Raw genomic sequence first — 22546 nt, forward strand, 5'->3', positions numbered from 1 at the left:
TTTTTTTTGGTGCATCATCTGAATCATCTCAATTTCAAGCACCCGACTTCCCCCCTCACTGCTTGACTCTCTAGTTCACTCTACAGAACTCCCACTCCTACAATTTTGGAAATACTGGGACTTTCATTACTCTCTACCCTGCCACTTTTTTTTCTGTCCATCACAGAGATACCCTGCACACATTTGCTCTTTTTACCCCCTCATCTAATTTTCCTGGAAAAACTTCACTATTGGTTAAACTTGATGCTATATCCAACTCGCAATTTCAAGACAGCAGTTGAATGTGATCGGAGGGGAGAAAAACAAACATACTGGCTAGCCTTGCTTAAATTTGAGGAGCGCAAATCTCAACAAGGCCTTAAGCACTGCCAGTATTTCTTTCGTTCATTTATTCTCCCACTCTTACTTATTTCTGTAGATGACTATTGCAAACCCTCAAACATGCTCTCTCTCTTCAAATATTCAACACCTACTCTTACTCTCACTCATGTTCAGCTGATGACCTTGCTGCTAATCTCACTGAAGAGACAGAAGAAATCAGAAATGATTTCTGCTTTCAGAATTTCTATCTCCCTTTCCCGCAATGAACGCTCTCAAAATCTAGGCCACCTTCCTTCTGTTCTAATGGATAGAAAATCTCTGCTCTTCTGCAACGCCAACCCTTGCATAAATATGCACACACAGGAACACACTCACAAAACTTCATTCTTTTATTCTTTGGCCTGTTTTGCTAATTTTTTTCTTTAGCTCAAATTAACAGTACATGGCACTGTAAGTGTACAATAAGTATTTCCCAAATGCTTGATACTGAATGTTTGTCAACATGTAGGGCGGGGATTTTTTTTTTAAACTGAAGTATTGTCAACGTTTTGAATGGTGTCTAATGTAGAGTAGGTGGCTAGAAAATACTTGTTGTATAATAAATTTTCCAAAATTTAGTGATCTAAGTTTAGTGCATCTACCAAACCAAAACCTCTGAAGCCACACCACATCCCAGAACATTTAAATTCTATAGGCATGAAGGCATTTCAGGTAATGTTGTGACCTTTATCCTCAATTCCAGTGTTTTCTGGAAATAGGGGAGAAAGTATTTTGCCCTCAGCCATTGATGAACAATTAGCCCGTATTATTTATCCATTTTTAAAGAAAAACTTGATATTAAATTCAAACTTTGTTAATTGCCTGCTTTCTACATAATGTCAAAGACTGAATCAAAGGTAAAAATTTTGATAAACAGGCTGGGCATGGTGTCTCACTCCTGTAATCGTAGCACTTTGGGAGGCCAAGGTGGGCAGGTCACCTGAGGTCAGGAGGTCGAGACCAGCCTGGCCAACATGATGAAACCCCGTCTCTACTAAAAATACACAAATTAGCCAGGGGTGATGGCAGGTGCCTGTAATCCCAGGTACTCCACGGACTGAGGCAGGAGAATTGCTTGAACCCAGGAGGTGGAGGTTGCAGTGAACCGAGATTGCACCACTGCACTTCAGCTTGGGTGACAGAGTGAGAATCCATCTTTAAAAAATAATTTTTTTTGATAAACAGTGAGTTTTTTTTTAGCTATTTTTATGCTGTTTTAGAGAAATCTCTTATTTTTCAAGATGTAATATGTTTTCTTCCTTTAAAATTGAATCTAGAGGGATACTGTAGTTACTACCATAGAGATAATAAAAGCGATGCTATACTACAATGAAAAATGTCCTCCTACTTCTGATTTTCCTATTCCTGGTTTCTTCACTTGAGAGGATTGTTATAAGGAAGAACATTGAGCAGGCAGGAAGACCTAAGTGTTTCTTTCTAGTAATTTACCTGGAGCAATTTCTAATGTTTTGTGAACATTCAATAATATTTCTAATGCTTGATTATTATTATTTATGTTGTTACTTAATTAAAAAAAAACAGTACTAGTGAATGCCAACTGCACTTTCACAATCAAATTTTGATACCTTTTTACTTATCTTAAAGCCTTAACGAAAGACAGTCCTCCCATAGAGCCTGGGCTTCTCACAGCTGAGACATTTTCTTGGAAATCTCTGAAACCAGGCAATCTTGTTCTGAAGATTCACACATATGCTACCAAGGCTACAGTGGTTCGTCTGCCTGTTGGGTATGAAGTGACTTCATTTTTCCCATAATAAAAATGGTTTGAAGCCTTGCAAATTGTTGGTTACTAAAGAAGTAAACAATATAGAGTCTAAGATATTGTTTCTTAAAGTAATTTCTCAAGGCATAGGTCCATCATTATTATTCGTGAGAAAAATAATTCCAAAAAACTACATTGAGAAATACTGTACAATGAATACCCCTTTGGGAGATTCATAATTGTCAAAGATTCTGGGAATATATTTAGTCAACAATACTGCGTAAGCTTGTTTAACCCAGCATTTTCTAAAATTAATTTGTAAGTATTATACACATAACACTGATAATATTTTAAATATTATGAATTTTCTCATAAATATTTCTTACAGTTTTCTCACCAATATTATAATACTTAGCAAAAACCTTGATTCTATTTAAATGCAAATTGAGAAATATGCATTTTCCGCTGCCAATCTAGATTTTCCTGTAGCTGATTTTTGTTAAATAATATTTTTAATTCAGATAAAGCTGGTTAAACACATTAGTTTCAATTTTAGAGAAAATACATATAATGGAAATGTTTTTTATTTTGATGAATAAAATTCAAAATATTACCTCAAATTTCAGATGAAATAAATATTTTCACTAGGCTTTGAAATAAACATTTTCACTAGCTTTTACTTTTTCCCAAGATCCATCATGCTTATTTTATATGATCAACAAAAAACTATGGCTTTTATGCAAAAAGCAAAGCCTCAGCAACAAATGCTAAAATAATTGTGTCAGGCATCTAGTACTTCTAGAAAATAATACATTTTGAAACTTTAACATTTCTCACATCTCCCCTTTATACTCCAGCAAATCAAATTACTCTGTCCGAGTGCTCATTCATTGAGACAACCGAGGACAAGGAATTTAATAAAGAATCTTCTTATATACGCTTTTTCCCCCACAGAACCTAAACCATCAGCATGTATGTTTTGAACATGCTCTAAATCTGCAGTCCCCAACGCCAGGGCCATGGACTGGTGCCGGTCCGAGGCCTATTAGGAACTGGGCAACACAGCAGGAGGTGAGTGGTGCCTGTGCTCTGCCTCCTGTCAGATCAGCAGCATTAGAGTCTCATAGGAGCGGGAATCCTATTGTGAACTGCACATGCAAGGAATCCAGGCTGGACGCTCCTTATAAGAATCCAATACCTGATGATCTGACGTAGAACAGTTTCATTCTGAAACCATCCCCAAACCAAGTCCATGGAAATATTGTCTTCTGTGAAACCGGTCCTTGGTGCCAAAAAGATTGGGGACTGCTGCTCTAAATGCTCAATAACTGGAGGAACTTGAATATCCCTGCTCTCACGATACAACAACCTGGTAGAGGAGACGCAATTAACATACATGAAATGATGCATTCGTGAGAAAAAGACTATGAAGCCTACACAGCTCTATACCGGCCTGAGTTCTTCTTGTTGTTAGGGAGAAATCAAGACTAGTCTTCACACCATGACTACAGTGTGTGGGAGGTCACTCCAGCGTGCACTAGAGAGAAGTTTGGCATTTAGTCTAACTATGTTTGTCCTACATAATAAGTAAAGTATAGATTTCGTGATCCTGTAGGGTTCTTATAGAGTGCAAATTCAAAGATCCTTATCTCATCTGTGTTAAAAATTGAACTCTTCACTAACCTTTGACTTTGTTTGAGTTCCAAAGTGTGAACAAGCAACTCACAGGTCAAATGCTACCACCCAGGAAGCACTCGGTTCTCATCCAGCACCCCTTCTCTTTAAGGAGACACATGCTACTCTTCAACGCATACTCCCCAGTAGGACACGCCATACACATCTGCAGCATGGTGTCATTTGTCATTGGGGATGAACACGTCGTACTACCCAACTTCGAACCAGTGAGTATTTTTGCAACAGCTATTTATTTATTTATTTATTTAGAAGTGGAGTCTCGCACTATTGCCAGGGCTGGAGTGCAGTGGCATGATCTCGGCTCACTGCAACCTCTGCCTTCCAGATTCAAGCAATTCTCCTTGCCTCAGCCTCCCAAATAGCTAGGGTTACAGGTCATGCCACCACACCCCGCAATTTTTTTTTTTTTTTTTTTTTTTTTTTTTGTATTTTTAGTAGAGACGGGGTTTCACTATGTTGGCCAGGCTAGTCTCAAACTCCTGACCTCATGATCTGTCCGCCTCAGCCTCGCAAAGTGCTGGGATCACAAGCGCGAGCCACTGTGCCCAGCAACAACTGCAATTTTTATGTGCTTTATTTTCAAAGATTTTGAACTAAACACACTTTTATTTTATATTCAACTTACTCATTTTTTACCTTTTAAAACAGTTAAGTATACTCTGCAAGAAATCCCCACACACAACCATAAAGTCTATAATGAAGTCTGAAGCCTGTAGGTATACAAGAGAAATATGTATACTTTTCTCCAACAACTGCTCTCACCTCTACTCTGTTGAATGTCTTTTCATTTCTGTTAATATCTTAGTTAGATCCCGTGGTATCATTGGTTCTTTGGGGTATAAAAGATCAGTGTAGTCGTTTTTAATACAGTTTAAAATTTTGGTCTCTTTCTCTCTTTTCATTTCTTCCTTTACCTAAGGAATTTGGAGCATGTGTCTCCAGGATTTAGCAGGGAAAGAGTAGCTCAGAAGCTTCAGTCTCTTCACCTTTGTCTCCTCTCACTCTTCTTGGTCTTTTCTCCTTGGTTTCTCTTGCTTCTCTGTTCTGATGGGGTCCGAAAGAAAAGATGAGGTCAATGGGACCAGTATGCCCCCTGAAATCTTCTCTTGGTTTTAGATGTCCTTTGTGCACGTGCATTTGGGAGAATATTTGCAGACGACCTTCCCACTGTAAAATTCCTGATGCTTCCTCAGCTCTAACCCTTTCCCACCAAAAAAAAAAAAAAAAAAAGAAAAAAGAAACAAGCAAACAAAAAACAATTCCAAATAGCACAACCTTGTATTGATGGGATTCTCTAAGCCAGCCAGCAAATTTTGTGGCAAACAGATGGCTCCTACACATGTCACACTCATGCATTCTTCCTTGTCTGAGCAGTGGCTGTGCAAGAGTTCCCAGGGCTGCCTCCTCTGTTTGCTGTACCACCTCTCACTAGTTCTCTTTCTCTCTTGCTCAACAGCCACAGCAAGATCACACCAATCAGCAAGTTCACTTTAGACACAGATGTCACTTATTTCCCTAACTAGGTTTATCTTGCTTATTTCAAATTGTGTTTTTCAAAAAAATAATTCTGCTTTATATGGTACACATTGTCAGTTTGTTGTCTCCCTTTAGATAATTTATCTCCCCGGGTGTTTATTTATTTTGGTCTGTGGGCTCACATTTCCCTGGAGATATCACTTCCTGATGTTGAAAAGATTGTTGGAGCTCAAGTCCAAGAAACAAAAAAGAATAGACTGACCCAAGGGCAGAGAGACTAAAGCTACGTAGAACCATAATTCATCCCTATCTAATATTTGACCAGAGAACTTTTCTGGTCATGGTTTCACCTTAGGGAGAGATACCACTGAGATGAAGCTTTCTGTAGGTTTTGTCAGGATTCTAAGTCAGTGTGTTCCAATAATGAGTCAGTTGCATCTGCTTTCATCAGTTTCTCACCCTAGCAAGGCATCTGTGCTCCAGGCACACTTGCTGGGCCATTCCCCAAAATTTCAGGACAGAATCGAGAATCATGTTTGCACCATGGTGCCCTCTAAGGGGAAAAAATATTTTATTTTTTTTTGTTTGTTTGTTTGTTTTCCAATTTTACTTTTTTCATGCTGCTGCCAGGCAACTCCAGGACCACCCACCATACACCAACAACAACAGCTCCAAACACCTCATAGTTTTCTCCGATTTCTTAAAATTGGTTACTTCCTGAAATTCCTGTCTCCTTCTTCCTTTATGATTTTTTTTTTTTTTTTTTTTTTTTTTTTTACAGTTTATAGCAGGAGAGAGCCACCAGCCCATGCCAGATCACCCTCTCATCTTTTTTACCTTTCTGGCTTTCTCCCTGAAATCTCTGTTTGTCAGTCCTCAAACTCCACACAGTTTTTTCTCAGGCTAATCCTAAATGTCCTCAGAACTACGTCTGGTTATTAACGTGGTGGGGAAATTTTCCATGATCCCCAATATGAGGTGAATATTCCTCCTACAGGGTTCCCACTCAGGTAAGAATTGCATTCCTTGTTTTTTATCTCTGAGATTGCAGAATTTAGTAAACTGCCTTGATGTCAAATCCTCTATAAAGAATTATTGAATCAGCCATACAGCAGAGGTTTCACATTTTAACAGACATTAATCTGTATAAACTAAATAACACTTAAGGATGAGTGAGGGTGGCTGCCATGCTTTGTCTTCACAGGAGAGCTGCCGATTTACAGAACAGTCTCTGTTGATTATGAAAGCTATTGGAAATGTGATTGCTAATTTCAAAGATAAGGGTAAACTCTCTGCAGCTTTGAAGGATCTGCAAACAGCTCACTACCCTGTCCCCTTCCATGATAAAGAACTAACTGCACAGCACTTCAGGGTAAGCTTCTTTGGAATATGATGTTCAGAAGAGGAAACTTTCTTTTTGAAATGGTATGTCTTCCATTAGGTGACCTCCCAAATCAGAGCCAGAGAAAATATTTTGGATGAAAATAATATATTTGGGAGGTGATTTCAGAAAGCAGAAATGAGGGAGTAAAAATAATGAAATGAGAAAGAGAAAGAAATTGGTTAAAGGACATGACAATTACTGCTGTGGTTACTGGGAATCAGCCGTGCAGGGTGTCCTGAGGAATTATGTGGGACATCCCTTTAAAAGTTCCCACTCAAGGATGGCAAGATGTGGTTTTCCTCCACCAACTCTTTTCCCCAATGTTAGGTGGTTGCCCTCGAGGGCTTTGACTTCCTCACACTTACAACGTGTGCCTCTGCCAGGCCAAGTAGCATTCTGGCTTCACGGGCAGCCATGAGGGGATGAAGCAAAGAGACTTTCTGGTAACCCCTTCACAAGGCACATATGGACCTGTCTACTGCAGTTGCACTAAAACCAGGTGGGCTTATGTCTGGCTTTTTAACCCTCACACTATTAACATTTTGGGTCAAATAATTATTCTCTCTCCTTCAATTTTTTTTTGGAAGAGATTTAGAAGGATTTGTATTAGTTCTTCTTTAAGTGTTTTGTAAAATTCAACAGTAAAGCCATCAGGTCATGCACTTTTGTTTGATGGGAGACTTTCTCTTTTTTCGAGAGATGAGGTCTTGCTCTGTCAACCAGGCTGGCTTGCAGAAGCATGATCATAGCTCATTACAGCCTTGAACTCCTGGGCTCAAGCTATCCTCCTGTCTTACCCTCCCAAGTGGCTAGGACTGCCGGCATGCACCACCACACCTGGCTATTAAAAACAAACAAAAATTTAAGAGATGGGGTCTCACTATATTGCCTGTGCGGGTCTTCAACTCCTGACTTCAAGCAATCCTCCTGGCTTAGCCTCCCAAAGTTCTGGGGTTAGCGGCATGAGCATTGTGCCTGGTCAACATGGGATACTTGTTATTACTAATTTAATATTGCCTCTATGTGTCTAGGAATTTGTCCTTTTCTTCTGGGTTAACCAACTTGTTGGCATATCATTTTACATAGTAGATTCTTATGATTCTTTATATTTCCACAGTTCATTTGTAATGCCCTGTAGGATGTTTAATAGCATTTCTGGTCCCCACCCTTTAAACACCAGTAGATTCCAGTTGTGACAACTGAAAAAGGCTTCAGACATTGCCAGATGCCCCTGCAGGGAGGGGTAGCATTGTCAGATTTAGTAAATACAAATACAGGACACCCAGTTAAACTGTATTTTGTGTGTAAACAAACCATATGTGCAATATTTAGGACAGAAGTATACTACTGTCCCAGTATACTTATAAAATTACTTATATAAAATTTATTTTATCCATTATTCAAAGTTGACTGGGTGTTTGGGGTTCTTGAGGAAATATAATTAGAAATAAAATCTCCCAACCTAGATGACCTGTTCACAAGGCAGAAGAGAAGGAAAACAATTTATCGTTGAATGAAGTTTAAGCCAGAAGATGATGCACATCATAGGCAATCTGCTAAGAGATTGCAAAGACAAAAAACAAACAAAAAAAAATCTTACCCCAAGCAGATACAGCCCATTTCACACAAACTGTCAAGATAAACAATATGTAGTCCTCAAGGAAAAGGACTCCATAGTACCTCTTGCCACACAACATAGTTCATCCCAAATTCACTTGGTATAGGGGTGACCATCTGTGTTAGGTAATTAGCTTTATCAAAAGAAAAATACTTGTAACACCTTCATATCAGCAAGGTACCTACCAATGCTAGTCTCCTACTCTCCCAATGAAACTGGGAAATACTGGTGTTATCTTCCATGATGATTAACATTTCAAAGAAATGGTTCTCAGGTCCTGGAGAAAAACATTCCTGGGCTGTTAAATGGGCAAGAGGCTTACTTAGCTTTTTAGAAAGATTTACCGGCCAGCGTGGTGAAATTCCATCTCTACTAAAAACAGAAAAATTAGTCACATGTGGTGGTGGGTGCCTGTAATCGCAGCTACTCGGGAGGCTGAAGCAGGAGAATCGCTTGAACCTGGGAGGCAGAGGTTGCAAAAAGCCGAGATCACGCCATTGCACTCCAGCCTGGGCAACAGGAGTGAAATTCCATCTCAAATATAAATAAATAAATAAATAAGATTTACATACATTTCTGAGAGAAAGAAAGAGTAAGAGAAAGAGAGGAAGAGAGAGAGAGAGACAGGCAGAGAGAGACAGAACTTATCATTACAAGTGTTCTGAATACAACCTCTTTCCTTCTTTTTATAGGGAGTGATTAAGTCTCTTATTTTTTGATTTGTACTTGCCCTTATAGTGTAATGTATTTAATTTGGCAATGCTGCTTGAGGGGCAGATCAACTCCAGTTGAGAACTTCTCACCTACAGCATGAGAGTAATAAACAAGAAATATTTACCATAATTCACCTGTAGAACAAGTCTGATAGTGCCCCCACATTTAAGTAAACTCTGTCATCCATACTTCAGGTTGGTAGCTGGTCACAAGGTCTAAAATTAAACAAATAAATAATTAAATCACCATATGACAAAAAAGGCTGTAGTCTCTATAGCTACCACTGGCCCTGAGGCCACAATCAGTATTCAACACCTCTCTCCTCTGCCACCCATTCTAGATTGCCTTCTTTTGCAGCCAGTTCTTCTAGTGGCTCACCGGGTGGGTGATCCAGATTCTCCATCATGATGGGTGCAGGATCTTGGCTGCCTTACTGTTAGCCAGGCCATGGTTGCTGCAATTACTCATTCACTATGGAAGCATCAAGAAATGTCCCAGCAAGTTTCAGACTAAATTCTCCCTGCTCCCTCAATGTAGCAGAAACCCTAGTACTCATGATAAGCAATGTGAATTCTCCTCCTATCCTGTTATATTAACTCCTTTTTTTCTGCTTATCTGCCAAGATGAGAGGCCCAAAGCAACTTCACATATGTCATAGTTTAGGTTTGTCGTAAATAATACCGTATTCTCTGGTAGGATTATCCCTTGTTTCCTTCCTTCAAGAAATGTGTTCTGTAATCTAGCAAACCCGTTATTGTGGGGGAATCGGGCACGGATTCTGCAAATGGGTCATGTCAGATGATGGGGAGGGAGGCCAATCTTACTTGCAACTTTTGAATCTCAGGCCTGTGTGTTTTAACTATGCAGATACAGTACCAGATACTGGTCTTTGATTTCATATGTACGTACTTCAAGTGTCATCTCCAGGCTGGCTTTTTAACTGAGCCTTCTATGTGTCATTTCAATCTACCAGGAATTTTATCAATTCTATGTATGGTATATGTTAGGACCAACATGTTCCAGACTATTCCCAGTGGTTAAATCCTTACTCTATAATGCAACTCTTGGTCCACGGGTATTTTAGCTGAATCCCATGTTTGCAAACCAGATTTTCTATAACCTCTTGGATAATGATGCTGGCCAAGGTACCAAGGACACAGAAAGCAAACTCATAGCTGAGGCAGGAGTCAATTCTTGTAAGGAATCGGTGACCCACCTAGTGGACGTCTAATCCACTGAAGCAGCTTGCCACCAAGTAAATGGCCAGACTTCTCAGGGGACAATACCATATCAAAGACCAGGGTCAGTTTCTACTGCTGATAGGTTAGATGACTGAGCCTGGATGAAAGAGAGCCCATGTGGTTGGTTCACCATTTCATGCTACCAAGATGACTCCGCATGTGCCCAATGTAGCTGGCCCTGATTTAATATGTAAAGGGTCTTGGTGAATGAATCACTTATGCAGAAGGAAGCTATTTTGGTTAAAAAAAAAAAAAAAAAAAAAAACTCCATTTTATACTTTGATAATTACACAACTATGTGACAGATGATGAAAAAGCTTTGCCTAAGTCTAAAAGAGTTTTTTTCAATATGAGATTAGTACCACTACTAAATGATTTAAAAAGCTCTAAGAAATATTTCTTCATTTTAAGTAGCATATGAAATAATAATGTGTCTTACAATGGATGGCATCTTAGAATCAATAAAATAAGCTATTTAACTTGCTTAAGCACAAGGATAATGCTATTTTTTACCTTATTCTTTACCTCCTCTACCAGTTTAATGCTGTATTTTAATTGAGCCTATATTATAAACATTGTTGTAGTGATTACATTTTATTAAATTAGAAATAATCAAATGATAATTTTGGTATCTTACTGGGTGAGTGGGACTTCAAAGAATCTTCTGTTCGGTTGTGTGTATATCTGAGAAATGGTTATTTTCTTGCTATAAAAAAATTAATGTACTTTATCTGTTTCAGGTTTTTCATCTTTCTTTATGGCGTTTAATGAAAAAAGTTCAAATAACAAAACCTCCTCCAAACTTCAAATTTGCATTCCGGGCTATGGTTTTGGACTTGGAGTTACTCAGTTCCTCCTTAGAAGAGGTTTCTTTAGGTACCCATTAACTGTATATATTTAATCAAGGAATTCCTAGTTTTAAGTAAGGTAAATAATTTGAGAAATGTGTTTGTGGAGTAAGTGGAATAGATCTCCGTGGACTGTCATGGAGTTCAAGCAATGCTCTAAAAGCTCAAGGGGCTCCGAGGACCTGCTGGGGATCCCCTACTCCTAATCCCCACCACATATACTTCCAGGGGAGCCTAGAACTTCCCTGTTTTATTTACTCCTAACCTTAAAAATATGGAAGTCACTAATCTATATGGTTTGATTTGAATAATTCTGGCAAGATCCTCTGACCCAAGTAACCCTACTTTCCTCTTCTTCCCATCATTTTGACATGTCTTTTATTTTTGAGAGAAATCTCTGGCTATATTCACACAGAAATCAATAGTAGTTCACTAAGATGTCCGTATTTTGTGTGTTTTTCCCTCCTGCAGAATACTTACATTCTAACAAGAACCACCTAGATCTGGCAATATTAAATATGATGCTAACCCTTGGAATGTAGAATTTTATATGTTGGAGGGCTTTAACAGCTAAAGGCATTGAAACTTGGGGAAGGGATTAAATATAATTTCCAGTCCAAAGTTTATTTTTCCCTTTCCAGTGGAATGGCTGGACGTTAAATATTCTATGCCCACAAGTGATAAAGAGTATTCTCCTGAGGAAGTAGCAGCAGCAATTAAAATTCAAGCCATGTGGAGAGGAACTTATGTTAGATTACTCATGAAAGCCAGAATACCAGGTATGTATGTCCAAACATTTATAAAATGACCTTGTTTATATAAGAACAAGTATTTATATGTGTTAATAAAAGTATTTTAGAGTCACCCCACTTTATGGCTCAACTAATTAATTTCAGTCCTCTAAATAATGAAATTATTTGAAATCAGGAAGTATGTCCAATACACTGAGTGTCTTGTTCTCAGGATTGGCACAGTGCCTGGTGCATCATAAGCACACAATAAATACTTGCTGAAAGAATGAGTGAAAAAATGAAAGAATGATCAGCTTAGTTTTCCCAATCTATTGCAAATTCTTTTAAAACAGGGAACTGATCTTTTTCTGTATATATCGCAACTACCTAGCACTGTCCTACCTCAGTCAGCCTCAGCTAAGTCATGATATTTTCACATTTCCAGATGATTTTTCAAATGAATGAATAATTAAGTGAATGAATAAACTAATGCATAATAAAGAAGCCACCATGTATGTCCATAGTAACATACATCTAGAAGACATAAAATGCATTTTAACTGTGTTCTTAAATTTATTAAATCAGATACATCTATGTATACGAATCAAATAGTTTTGCCAGAAGGTCTATTTTATCAGCTTAAAGTAAAACATGGCAGATGCAAAACTTATATTCAAGCATTTTCAGAGACTGAGGTGGGCAGATTTCTTGAGCTCTGGAGTTCAAGACCAGCCTGGGCAACACGGGGAAACCATGTCTCTACAAAAAATATAAAAATTAGCTAGGCATGGTGGCATGTGCCTGTAATCCCAGCTACTTGGGAGGCGGAGGTGGGAGGATTGCTTGAGCCCAGGAGGTGGTGGTTGCATTGAGCTGGAGCTGAGATCACACCACTGCATTCTAGCCTGGGTGACAGGGTGAGATCTTGTCTCAAAAAAACAAAAACAAAAACAAAACACATATATTCAGTCCTTTTCATTCTGTGGTTTTTGCTGACATTTTGATAGGAGAAGCCTTACCTCCAATAGAATTCTTTACATATATTGAAACATTTTCTTGTAAAAAAAAAAAAAAATGGATCCATTTAAAACATTTAATGATAATGTTTAAGCCATAAAAACATCAGATACACAATGGTTTAAAAACCCTAAATTACATAATGACAGTTGTCTAATATAATTTTTTTTCCTCCCATTACAAAACATATGCATTCATCAAGCTCAATATAGGATGTCTTGGTTTATTTAATGGAATACCAAAGACCAGGTTACTTATAAAGAACAGAGATTTATTTCTTACAGTTCTGAAGGCTGGAAAATCCAAAATCAAGGGCTTTGCATCTGGACAGAGTCTTTATCCCATGAGGAAGGTGGCAGGGTGAGAGAGCACATTCGTGAAAGAAAGAGAGAGAGAAAGAGGGAGATAAAGGAGGGATTGAGGGAGTCAGAACTCATCCTTTTATCAGGAAGCCACTTTTGAGATAACTAACCCACTCTTTCAATAATTACATTAATTCATTCATAAGGGCATAGCTCTCATGAGCTAATCACCTCTTAAAGATTCCACTTCTCAATACTGTTACTTTGGGAATTAAGTTTCTAACACATAAAGTTTGGGAAATACATTCAAACCATGCATATGGTACAATATGCTTTTATTGTACATATATGTTGTAAAATTTTTCATATAATGATTTTACTTCCCTTTTTAGAGACTGAAAATATGAGCAATTCAGTAATGTACTTCATAGAGTTTGTGTTCAACTACTCAAAATGTTTTTTTGAATAGTGTTTGCATTTTTTTCACTCAACATATATTTATTGAATAACTCTTGACTGCACAGCAGTGCTACATATTTTGGCCTTATAGCAGTCAATAAAACAGACAAGATTTCTACCCTGATGAATTTTGTATTCTAGTGAGAGTAAGCATATAATAGACAAGTAAATATATGAAGATATCAATTTTAGATGCTGATAAATACCATGAAGATATTAAGATAGGATAATTAGTAAAAGAATGTTAGTTTCTGATACAGTAAATTTGAGGCTCTTAATATGGATTCACATTTTCTTGGCAAATTATCTACTTTTTTTTGTTTGTTTGTTTGAGACGGAGTCTCGCTCTGTCGCCCGGGCTGGAGTGCAGTGACCGGATCTCAGCTCACTGCAAGCTCCGCTTCCCGGGTTTACGCCATTCTCCTGCCTCAGCCTCCCGAGTAGCTGGGACTACAGGCACCCGCCACTTCGCCCGGCTAGTTTTTTGTATTTTTTAGTAGAGACGGGGTTTCACCGTGTTAGCCAGTATGGTCTCCATCTCCTGACCTCGTGATCCGCCCGTCTCGGCCTCCCAAAGTGCTGGGATTACAGGCCTGAGCCACCGCGCCCGGCCGCAAATTATCTACTTTTAAACCATTTGCAGATAATGCAGTAGACAGAGCTCTAGTAAAATCCTATTAGCCATTGTTCTTTAGAAAAATTGGATGGATTACTTTTTCTGAGATAAGGCCTGTCACAAAAAATGTTTTACTGTAAACCCTTTGATGACTATCTTAAATTAGGTCAAGCAATATTTTAAGACTTTAAAGATGAAGGGAAACAGCATAATACAATGAGCAGAGCTCTTGACTAGAAGTTTGTGGCTCATATTTTAGACCTATTTTTTCTGCTAACGAAGCCTATGACTTTGAATACCATCTTAGTTGTGAGTTTCAACTTCATTTGTGAAGATGAAGACTTGGAACAAGATGATCTTTCAGGCATCTTAAAGCTTAACGTTGTTATTATTTATTATTATTTTTAGACACAAAAGAAAATATCAGTGTTGCAGATACTCTTCAAAAAGTTTGGGCTATATTGGAAATGAATTTAGAACAGTATGCAGTTTCTCTCTTAAGGTAAAGCAGTCAAATGATATTTTTATTGCAGTATATTGTCCTTTTGTCAAAGTCCAGTTTGAATACTACCATATTTGTTGAGTGCTCCCCGGTCATTGCAGCTGGAACCACACCATTACTTTGGACCTTCCACAATATTTTATCTGAAACATTTCTGTGGTACTTGTTACTTTTTCTTTATATTTTAATTGCACGGAACTAAAATTCTAAGCAGAAAACTTCTAGGAGCAGAACAAAATTTCCTTAAAACTTATGGTGCTGAGAAGACAAAATTAAAGTTTAGGACCTGGTAAGGGATGAGATCCCAGTTAACAAATAGTCAGATGAAATCCTTGGAGGGCAACACTTTCTAAACAGGGGCAAGGCCTTGGTAGATTGAACCTTAGAAAAACTGCATTCTAGCCATAACTCATGTCCAACAGTCCAGCTAACCTGAACAAAACAGAAAAAAATTACACACCCACCCACCTCCCCCCCATATATATATACACTGTACATTATGGAAAATATGTGGAACCATACCCTCTGGCAACTTAGATTTCAGAGGTGGCAGAAGAAAAAAACATCTAAACATGACTGTTATGAAAATGAGCAAGAAAATAAATAATAAAAAAGAGAAAATAGACTAAAAGTTTGAGCATTTAATTAATAAAACACAGACAAATGGAAAGTACCTCAATGAACATTTTAATAACCAAAATTAGGAACTCATTAATAAATTTAACCACAGGTTAGGCATAGTAGAAGAAGAGTTTAGTGAACTGGGTAATATATCAATAAAAAGTATCCCAAGTGAAGCTAAGAGAAAATGAGTGGAAAATAGCATAAGGGACTTGTGGGGCATTCTCAGACAGCTTAGTGTGTAAGTAATTGGAGTGACAGAAAGTACGAAGATAACAGGTGAGAACCTTCCTAAACTGATAAAAGACATCAATTTACATTTTCAAGAGACTCTGCAGACCCCATGCAGATTACTTGATTAATCTTTACTCCAGAACCCATTTCCTAAAAGGGTTCCACTTTCGCCTAATGTTTTAATTGTTTGAATGCACATAAGGAGCACAAACCCTCTTTTCCAACCTGCTTTTGTATTTTGGGGCTACCAGGAGGAGATCTGTAGGTCAGATCCTACACCAAATTTTCGTGAAAATGATGTGCTAAAAAGTGAGCGCCCCTATTAGGGAATAGTACAACAGGGAGGTGTATTTGAAACACTAGCATAATACCTTCAGGAGGTTGCTGTTCTTCTCCATGTGATCTTTCCACTACAGTCAAGACCATTTCACAGACTCTCAGCTCATATCTGATACAGAGGCCATGCTCTTTCAATGCTTTGAGTTCTACATATGCATTTCTTGGACAGATAAAACCAAAATGTCTGTTATTTAAACTCAAATGCCAGTGGCATCCAAAGCTACCTTATCCTAGCAGGCATTAATTCTTTGGTTAAGAGCACACAATTTGACACAAGACCTGAAGCTAACGCCAGCTCTATTAATTATTGTTATCTAAGATAAGATTCTTATCCTCTCTAAACTTAATTTTTATATGTAGCATAGGGATAATAATATCTACTGTCTAATACTATTCCCTCATAAATCTGTAAAGATAAATGAAGGTAGACAGGTAGACTTAGCACAATGCCACAGATTGAATCATTACAGAAAAGTAGCCATTGCAAACATTGGTATTGTCATTACTACTACATGTGGAAGTTTGAGGTTCTGAAACCTAGCCTTTCATTCGCAACTCTGAAGGGGAAGAACTTTCCCCAAGTCAACTGGGAAGACTAAGTTTACCAATTTATGATTTAGTCTTAAGATTGAATCCCATTTGAATCCCATTTCATCTTTTTTTTTTTTTTTTAGACGGAGTCTTGCTCTGTCGCCCAGGTTGGAGTGCAGTGGTACAATCTGGGCTCACTGCAAGCTCTGCCTCCCGGGTTCACACCATTCTGCTGCCTCAGCCTCCCAAGTAGCTGGGACTACAGGCTCCTGCCACCAGGCCCGGCTAATTTTTTGTATTTTTAATAGAGACATGGTTTCACTGTGTTAGGATGGTCTTGATCTCCTGACCTCGTGATCCACCTGCCTCAGCCTCCCAAAGTGCTGGGATTACAGGCGTAAGCCACCATGCCCGGCCGAATCCCATTTCATCTTAACAACCCAATCCAATTGTGTGGACACACACAGAGAGAACAGACCCTCTTGTACAAGTTACTTCTGCATTCTGAGGCCTATCATAAGAAAATACGTGGGTAATATCTTGCACCCAATTTTCTTGCAAATGATGTCTAAGAAACAAACTCTCCTATGAGGGCATTGTATCAGATAAAAATCTGACTAAATTAAAACTAATTCTTAATTAAGACTAACTCTTCCAACTCAGTCGGGTATATCACCCTAGGTCATTCAAAATATTCTATATAGTTCATCAGGATTTTGAAAGCCTTACATTCATGAAAAGGGTAGAATGTTTAACAGGAGCAGTGACATCTGGGAAGACCAGAAATCACCCTCATTTTAGAATGGTGCAGGTCCCGTTCCAGTCAATTCCCACTGTGACCAGCTTAATTCCCATGTTGGTTGAGCCAACATCCTTGTATAGATTAGGCCAGCCCTGTGTGATTTGCGGGGGTGTCCTGCATTGACAGATCTGCACTTTATAGCTCCTAGTTAGAATTATCATACCATTGATCATCCAAACTAGGACATTAACAAGAAAAGATGGAGAACTGTTAATAATTAGTCCAGTACTGTAAGTATAAACCACAGCTATCCCAGGCAAACCAGATATATGGTTACCCTATTATTTGTCCTTGTCACCATTTTAAAAGGTCTTTTAAACCCCTTCCAAGTATAATCCTGTTAGTTTCCTCCTACCAAAAGCCTATGATCAACAAAAACCTAACAAAAACCAATGATGAAATGGAGTATGTGACTTTTGTCTTCCATGAGGACCACCATGTCTTTGCTTTCCACTGACAATCAATGAAAACCTCTGCCTTCTGAAAGACAAGAACATCTCTGGCTCTGTGTACACCTCTAAAAGAGAACCATTTGCTATGGCTGTAAGACTTCCATCCCAGCTAATACCTGAGACATTGTATACAGGGCCTTATATTCCCAGTGCTACTAAGGGCACATCCAGTTTCTGGCCAAATGGGAGGGATAAGACCCGGAAAATCCATCACATCATCACTCCCATTATGTTCTGGAATATGTCACAGTCTTCTAGGGGGAAAACATGGAGAAACCTCAGCTCTATAATTAGTTTAGCAGTGTATGCTCTACTCCCTTATACCCTCAGAAATCATGCAGGAGGAAAGCCAGCACTCTCCACTTGTGCATGGCCTTAGATTTTTAAAATCTATTTTCCCAAACGTATTTCTCACTTTAAACTCCATTTCAGTCTCCATTCTCTACTTTAATTCCAGGCCCTTCAGTGACTCTCACCCAGTTTTATTGCTGGTTTGCTTGCTTCTAGTTTTTCTATCCTTATAGCTTCAACTTTGGTTCTGGTTTCCCAGCTATAAACTTTACTCCCTCAATCATGGATCATGTTCTCCTTTAAGAGCCTCAGACAACCTTGGGCACCTTTGACAGATATCTTTTGTGAGTGACCTAAAATGGGTCCCCATCCTTTGGCACCATGTCTCAGGGACTACACAGATTCCCTTTGATCAAATCTCAATCTAGCAAACAATGACTTGCAATATCTTACACTATTTTTATTTCTTTTTGTAAATAGAGTTTATCTTTAAAGTGGCTTTTGCCATTGATACTTAATTTATTTTTATATTTCTAGACTAATGTTTAAAAGCAAGTGCAAGTCTTTGGAATCTTATCCATGCTATCAAGATGAAGAAACTAAGATTGCTTTTGCGGATTATACTGTGACTTATCAAGAGCAGCCACCAAATTCTTGGTTTATAGTATTCAGGTAAGGTTATTATAGAATGACAAATATGTCTCTAAATGGCTTGCAGTATCTATATTTATCAATATTTATTTATGATAGTAGTAAAGGTATTAGCTTCTGGGTTGCTTTCATAAGTTAGTTAAAATTCTTCCACACTTGGCATTTTAAATGAGATATTATATAAATTTTTATCTATTCATCAAAATATGAAGAATGTTTACTAATTATTAGAATCTTTTAGGTTCATGATAAAAATAATATAACAAATTAATATGCTTTTAGAATAGAAAAAGATCCTTCAATTTCTAAGCAATAGCATATCTGGTAAAAGTCACAAATTACTTATAAAATTGAATTTTTTAATAGAGCTTGCATTTACTTGACAAAATAGCATATGAATAGTAATTTTGAAAAGAAAATAATATGTGTGCCTTTTAGTTATTTGGAACTTTGGAGTTTTAAAAAAAATTTCTTAGCATTAATACAAATTTCAAACTTCCTTTAAGATTTATGTCAAGGGAAAGTTCATGCTTTTGTAATTACAGAGAAACATTTTTGGTTCCTCAAGATATGATTTTGGTTCCCAAAGTATATACTACACTTCCAATCTGTATCCTACACGTTGTTAATAATGACACAATGGAGCAAGTGCCCAAGGTGTTCCAAAAAGTGGTGCCTTATCTTTATACCAAGAATAAGGTAGGTATAAACTGTATTCTCCACATATGATAGAATGGCAGTGAAAAGTCACCAGCTTGTAGAGGGTCCTGAAGGGAGGGCAGAGTTGGTTTTAATCTACTTAACAGGCAAATAAGGCCCTGATCTTTCACTATAGAAGTCTCATATATTTAACAGTAGGAGGCATTTAATGTAAATGCTAAAGCATTCTTCACCTCTCAACCCTCTTTCTTCTCCTCCCCAAAGAAAACATGGCAAAAAGAAAGCACTGGAAATTCTAATTATTGAAATTTAAGAAGCACATAAATGCTTAAAATAGAAATGAATCTAAAGAGCTCCTTTAGCCTTATCCCAAAACCAAATCAGATGATTGTCTTTGTTTCCCACTGGGTTTTTATTCTACTCCTGTATATTTCAGAAAATTGTGGTCACATAGCCACCAACCATCACCACCTCATTTTGAGGGCTACATAAATTCCTTCACCAGCCAGAGGTACTTGGGGACCTTTCTGTGGCTGAATGATAGACCCTGATCTCTGACCTTCACTCAAACCACATGCTTCTCTGTTTATTTAAATCTCATATTTGCCATTCTAACCGGTGTGAGATGGGATCCCATTGTGGTTTTGATTTTCATTTCTCTGATGGCTAGTGATGATGAGCATTTTTTCATGTGTCTGTGGCTGCATAAATATCTTCTTTTGAGAAGTATCTGTTCATATCGTTTGCCCACTTTTTGATGGGGTTGTTTTTCTCTTGAAAATTTGTTTGAGGTCTTTGTAGGTTCTGGATATTAGCCCTTTGCCAGATGAGTAGATTGCAAAAATTCTGTTGGTTGCCTGTTCACTCTGATGGTAGTTTCTTTTGCTGTGCAAAAGCCCTTTAGTTTAATAGATCCCATTTGTCAATTTTGGCTTTTGTTGTCATTGCTTTTGATGTTTTAGACGTGAAGTCCTTGCCCATGCCTATGTCCTGATTGGTATTGCCTAGGTTTTCTTTTAGGGTTTTTATGGTTTTAGGTCTGACATTTAAGTCTCTAATCCATCTTGAATTAATTTTTGTATAAGGTGTAAGGAAGGGATCCAGTTTCAGCTTTCTACATATGGCTAGTCAGTTTTCCCAGCACCATTTATTAAATAGGGAATCCTTTCCCCATTTCTTGTTTTTGTCAGGTTTGTCAAAGATCAGATGGTTGTAGATGTGTGGTATTATTTCTGAGGGCTCTGTTCTGTTCCATTGGTCTATATCTCTGTTTTGGTACGAGTACCATGCTGTTTTGGTTACTATAGCCTTGTAGTATAGTTTGAAGTCAGGTAGCGTGATGTCTCCAGCTTTGTTCTTTTGACTTAGGATTGTCTTGGCAATGCGGGCCCTGTTTTGGTTTCATATGAACTTTAAAGTAGTTTTTTCCAATTCTGTGAAGAAAGTCATTGGTAGCTTAATGGGTATGGCACTGAATCTATAAATTACCTTGGGCAGTATGGCCATTTTCACGATATTGATTCTTCCTATCTATGAGCATGGAATGTTCTTCCATTTGTTTGTGTCCTCTTTTATTTCATTGAGCAGTGGTTTGTAGTTCTCCTTGAAGAGGTCCTTTACATCCCTTGTAAGTTGGATTCCTAGGTATTTTATTCTCTTTGAAGCTATTGTGAATGGGAGTTCACTCATGATTTGGCTCTCTGTTTGTCTGTTATTGGTGTATAAGAATACTTGTGATTTTTGCACATTGATTTTGTATCCTGAGACTTTGCTGAAGTTACTCATCAGCTTAAGGAGATTTTGGGCTGAGACAATGGGGTTTTCTAAATATACAATCATGTCATCTGCAAACAGGGACAATTTGACTTCCTCTTTTCCTAATTGAATACTCTTTATTTCTCCTGCCTGATTGCCCTGGCCAGAACTTCCAACTCTATGTTGAATAAGAGTGGTGAGAGAGGGCGTCCCTGTCTTGTGCCAGTTTTCAAAGGGAATGTTTACAGTTTTTGCCCATTCAGTATGGTATTGCCTGTGAGTTTGTCAGAAAGCTCTTATTATTTAAAAGTCAGGAAACAACAGGTGCTGGAGAGGATGTGGAGAAACAGGAACACTTTTACACTGTTGGTGGGACTGTAAACTAGTTCAACCATTGTGGAAGACAGTGTGGCGATTCCTCAAGGATCTAGAACTAGAAATACCTTTTGACCCAGCCATCCCATTACTGGGTATATAACCAAAGGATTATAAACCATGCTGCTATAAAGGCACATGCACACGTATATGTATTGTGGCCCTATTCACAATAGCAAAGACTTGGAACCAACCCAGTGTCCATCAATGACAGACTGGATGAAGAAAATGTGACACATATACACCATGGAATACTATGCAGCCATGAAAAAGGATGAGTTCATGTCCTTTGTAGGGACATGGATGCAACTGGAAACCATCATTCTCAGCAAACTATCACAAGAACAGAAAACAAAACACTGCATGCTCTCACTCATAGGTGGGAATTGAACAATGAGAACACTTGGACACAGGAAGGGGAACATCACACACCAGGGCCTGTCATGGGGTGGGGGGGGAGGGGGGAGGGATAGCATTAGGAGATATACCTAATGTAGATGATGAGTTGATGATTGCAGCACACCAACATGGCACATGTATACACATGTAACAAACCTGCACGTTGTGCACATGTACCCTAGAACTTAAAGTATAATAATGAAAAAAAAAATTACACACTCTCCCCCCCCAAAAAAATGAATAAAATAAATCTCATATTTGTCTTTTCAGTCATTTCCTCTAAGAGAGAATCACACAAATAATAATGTATACCTAGCTGGATATGAAGAGGGCTGTTTTAGCTCTGATCTTCCATTCTGCTGCTTTATGTTTTTGAACCTCTTCATTTTTCTTTTTTGAGTTATGTCTGTACTTGACTTCTGAGATTCATTTCAGCCTATGATTCTATACATTATTTTATGTAAATTAAAACATACTTATCTCATGAATACTGCTTTCGTTTAAAGGAAGGATAAATTTAAAAATGTATTAACTCCATACAAATACTTTGCATACAAATCCTAATGGCTCTTTCATGCTGTCTTAGAGATTTTAGGAAACATTTTAAAAATAAGGGCAATTAAATTTTTGATGAAACTACTTAACCCCGTTGATACATATGTGTGTGTATATGTGTATATTATATAAATGTATAATCTGCTTTTTTGAAAGTTTTTAAATAATTTTATTATAATTTAAAAGTTGTATATG

The 22546-nt window shown here is 37.9% G+C and overlaps 1 protein-coding gene across 1 annotated transcript in view; it reads left to right on the forward strand.

Moving 5' to 3' along the window:
• Nucleotides 1–22546, forward strand: part of ADGB (androglobin) — a 246686-nt gene that overhangs the window by 141605 nt on the left and 82535 nt on the right. The window contains exons 18-25 of the mRNA XM_030929016.1: nucleotides 1966–2107; nucleotides 3870–3984; nucleotides 6459–6626; nucleotides 10952–11087; nucleotides 11701–11838; nucleotides 14593–14686; nucleotides 18494–18628; nucleotides 19153–19306. Coding sequence (XP_030784876.1) covers nucleotides 1966–2107; nucleotides 3870–3984; nucleotides 6459–6626; nucleotides 10952–11087; nucleotides 11701–11838; nucleotides 14593–14686; nucleotides 18494–18628; nucleotides 19153–19306 — 1082 coding nt within the window. The remainder of the gene's footprint in view (nucleotides 1–1965; nucleotides 2108–3869; nucleotides 3985–6458; nucleotides 6627–10951; nucleotides 11088–11700; nucleotides 11839–14592; nucleotides 14687–18493; nucleotides 18629–19152; nucleotides 19307–22546) is intronic.

The sequence above is a fragment of the Rhinopithecus roxellana genome, chromosome 4, assembly GCF_007565055.1.
Source record: "Rhinopithecus roxellana isolate Shanxi Qingling chromosome 4, ASM756505v1, whole genome shotgun sequence".
In the NCBI taxonomy this organism is placed as follows: domain Eukaryota; kingdom Metazoa; phylum Chordata; class Mammalia; order Primates; family Cercopithecidae; genus Rhinopithecus; species Rhinopithecus roxellana.